Source organism: Passer domesticus, unplaced genomic scaffold (genome assembly GCF_036417665.1).
Source record: "Passer domesticus isolate bPasDom1 unplaced genomic scaffold, bPasDom1.hap1 HAP1_SCAFFOLD_37, whole genome shotgun sequence".
NCBI classification, from domain to species: domain Eukaryota; kingdom Metazoa; phylum Chordata; class Aves; order Passeriformes; family Passeridae; genus Passer; species Passer domesticus.
The window spans coordinates 801,757-805,515 of NW_026990149.1; the positions used below are offsets into that span (position 1 = coordinate 801,757).

At 58.3% G+C, this 3,759-nt stretch overlaps 1 protein-coding gene across 1 annotated transcript; it reads right to left on the bottom strand.

Annotated features, from left to right (window-relative positions):
• Positions 1-1,321: 1,321 nt before the first annotated feature.
• Positions 1,322-2,671, bottom strand: LOC135292508 (class I histocompatibility antigen, F10 alpha chain-like). The gene has a single exon (XM_064406704.1). The coding sequence runs from the start codon at positions 2,669-2,671 to the stop codon at positions 2,072-2,074; it is 600 nt and encodes a 199-aa protein (XP_064262774.1). The 3' UTR covers positions 1,322-2,071.
• Between the last annotated feature and the right edge of the window lie 1,088 nt (positions 2,672-3,759).

A 3,759-nucleotide genomic window follows, 5' to 3' on the forward strand; every position in this document is an offset into this window, starting at 1 on the left:
GGACCTCACCAGCTGAGAGACTTCTTTCTTCCTTCAGAAGCTGAACCCCACCATCTGGGGATACTCCTTTCTGAGATACATCCTGAGAAAAACTAAATCACAATAGTGTATAGAATTGTGATGCAAACATTTGGAATAGAAACTGCTGAAAAAGCTTATGAAAACCCCTATAAATATCTGTAAGCCCCAACTATCGGTGTGCAGTTGGAGGGAAAATTCCCCCCACTGTACCCAGCCCTGTATTGCTCATACTTTACCATATTCATTAATAAATTGATTGCTGCTTGAGTATTGGCCTAGTCAAGCTTCTTATTCATATCACCAGGGACCCCCTGATGTCCCCCTGAGGGCCATCTGCGGCTCGGCTTTGGAGCTCTGCAAGCTCCAAACATCCCCCCAAAAAAATCCCAAACCCAGGGACCCCCGGGATACTTGGGGCGAGCTCCCCCTCCCCGGGCACCTGCGGGATGGGGGGCGATGGTCCCGAGCCGAAGCTGCTGCGAGTGCAGAGAGAGCTGAAAGCACGTGGTGCTTCCTCCAGCTGGCTCCAGCTCCTCCTCTGCCTCCTCCTCCTCCTCTCTCCCTCTATCTTCCTCCTCCTCTATCCCACCGTCTTCTTCCTCCTCCCTGGCCAACAGGAATGGGCTGGGTCACTCCCAAACCAATCTGGGGGAGTAGAGGTTTGGGGGCAACAATGGGAAAGGGGTGGCAGAGGGGGCACAGGGGGAGGTGAGACCCACTGAGGGTCCTCCAGGTTACCCCAGGACCCCTAAGCCCCATCCCAGCCCCCCCAGTTCCCTCCGCAGTCCCAAATGAGGGGGGGGCTCAGCCCAGGACCCGCCGTCCTTCAGGGCTCCTCCGAGGGCAGTAAACGGGAGAGTTCCCAACTCGGAGAGGCCCCAGCAGAGGAGGGGACCTTGTCCCTCCTTGAGACCCTTTAAGGCTCTTCAGACCCCTTTGAAGGGGACATTTTTAGGATTTTTCTGGGGGGATCTCAACACTACTAGGGTGTTTTTTCCACCCCATTTTAGGGTGTTTGAGAGGACGCAGCCCCACAAGCCCCTTTTAAGGGGGGGATCATGACAGCTTTAAGTGACATTTTTATGGGACCCCACCCCCCATTCCAAGCTCCAGTAGGGGACGTTTTGCCCCCCAGGGTGGATTTTTGGGGTTCTCTCTACCATCGCTGCTTTAAGGGCTCCTGCTATGGTCAGGTCCTACTATCAGTCCCCTTAAAAGGGCAACACCACTCCCGTTGATTCCGACAGCGGAGCCCGGGGAGGGGTTGGACATCCTGGGAAGGTTGGGGGTCCCAGGGGGGTTTGGGGGTCCCAGGAGGGTTTGGGGGTACCTGGGTGATGGTGATGGGGACTCTGTGCTGGGCATAAACTGTTGTGAGGGGTTCCCAGGGGGGTTTGTGTATACTGGGGGTTTTTGAGGTCATGGTGGAGTTTTGGGGGTTCCCAAAGGGAGTTTTCAGGGGTCCCAGAGGGGGGGATTAGGCGATCCCAAGGGGAACGCAAGGCTGTTTTGGGATACCTGCTGGCGACGGAGATGGGGATCCCATGCCAGGTATGAACCTTCTCAAGGGGGTCTGGAGGGGTGTTGGGACGTCCTGTGGGAATTTTGATGTCCTGAGAAGGTTTGGGGGGGTCTGTATGGGGTTTTGCAGTCTTGGGGAGCTTTTGGAGAGGCTAGGGATGATATTGGGGTCCCAGGGAAGCTGGGTTGTTCCAGGAGGTTTGGGGTTCCTGGGAGGCTTTCTGGGTACCTGGGCGATGCCAGTGACACAGCTGAGGCCTCGTGCTGGGAATGAACCTTCTCACTGAGCATGGGCAGTGCCAGCGTGTTCAGGGAGATCCTGGGTGACCCGGGGGGGTGACCCCTAACCCCAGGGGACCCCAAATGCTAAGGGACTCCCCTCAGTGCTGGATCTGCTGCAGGCAGGGAGGCACCAGCACTTGGACCCCAGCCCCCACCATCACAGAGGGGCTGTGGAAGAAATCAGGGGGGGCACAGACAGGTCGGGGGGGACCCCCAAAGTCCTGGGAATGGGGGAACACAGGGGAACTCACAGAAATCCCCACTGGGGACTTAGGGGTGACCCAAGGAGGAGTTTGGGGGGGCTGGATGGGTCATGGGGGGATCTCCAAGTGTCTGGGAAGGGGAGAAGAACAGGGTGACCCCCAGGTTGGGTTTGGGGAGAACCAGATTGGAGCTTCCAGACACCAAATCCAATGAGGATAACAATGCTGATGGCAGCACTGACAGACACAGCGACCACCAGGGTGAGATTCCTGCTGGATTCCAGCTCTGGGAAGCATGGCATGGTTAGGAGGGGAGGGGAACCCCCATCCCACTGCTCCACAGTCCCAAATTCCCAGTTCCCACATTCCATGTTCCCAGCCTCAGCCCAGGAGCAGATCCCAGGCTCTGGCATTCCGGGATGCTCCGCCCGGTGCAGGGGCTGCTCCTGCTCCTCCAGCAGCGCTTTGATCCTGCCCAGGTGTGGAACGATCCCTGATTTCATCCCCTTCATCCAGCTGGTCCCAATGTTGCTGGGGTAGAATCTGTATGCATGGCAGGACAGTGTCAGGATCCCGTGTTCCACTTTTCGGGACACACGGACATCAGGGGGCTCTGGGATGGGGTAACGGTGAGATGCATGCATGGAATTCCATGGCAGTGGGACAGGGCTGAGATCTCCCCATGGAATTCCATGGCAATGGCATGGCAGTGAGATCCATCTACAGAATTCCCATGGGAATGGGACAACAGTGGGATTCAACCATGGAAGTCCCATGGGAATGGGATGACAGATCTATCCATGGAATTCCCTTGATAATTCCCATGTTGGCAGATTTTGTCCTCCCAAATCCCACATTCTCAATTCCCACATTCCCATGGGAACTCTGCCCTCCCACCTTTACACTGCAGCTCCTCCCGCCCATATCTGACATATTTCTGGAGCCACTCCACGCAGCTGTGCCCTGGGGAATTTGTTCATTCCTCGGGCTCCATCTCCCGGATCCCCATGGCAGTCCCACAGTTGCCATGGCAGCCCCAGAGATGCCCCAGGCGCGGCTGCCCCCGCTCAGCCCCGCTCTGGCTGTGCCGCTCCCGCAGCACCTGCAGCTCCCCGGTGGCCCCGTGCCGGTGCCGCTCATTGTGCCGGCTCTGGCTGTGCCGAGATCCCGGCTCGGCTCCAGCCGCCACCCCCGGCGGCTGCGGCAGTGCTGGAAGGGGATCCCATCCAGAGACCCCATGGACACCAACCGGGGGAACCCTGGGCCGGGCTCCAACAGTACCACGGGCAGGGAACACAGGGGCAGGAGAACTGGGGGGGGACAGGGGGCTCTCAGTGCCCGGCAAAGAGGTAAAAGGGTGTCTCGTTTATCAGGAATAGGGGTGCAGGAGGGTGTCAGTGGGGTGACGGAAATGGGGGAAGGCAGGGACATGGAGAGGTAGAAGGGAATTCCAGGGGGTCCTTGAGCCCAGGAAAGGGGAGTCCAGGGTGGGGACACCTGGGATGTTGGGAAAGGGGGAGTTCAGGAGGTCTCTGCTTTTGCAGAAAGGAGGGGCTAGGGGCTGGGAAAGGCAGGAATGGGGTTCCAAGGTGTTCCAGGCCGTCAAGCCCACGGCAAGTCTGCAGGCTGGGAGCCATGGATGGCCGGGAAAATGGGGAGCAGAGGGTCCTGATGTCTGGAAATGGGGGATTCAGGAGGGTCCCTGTGCAGGATAAAGAGAGCAAGGGGGTCC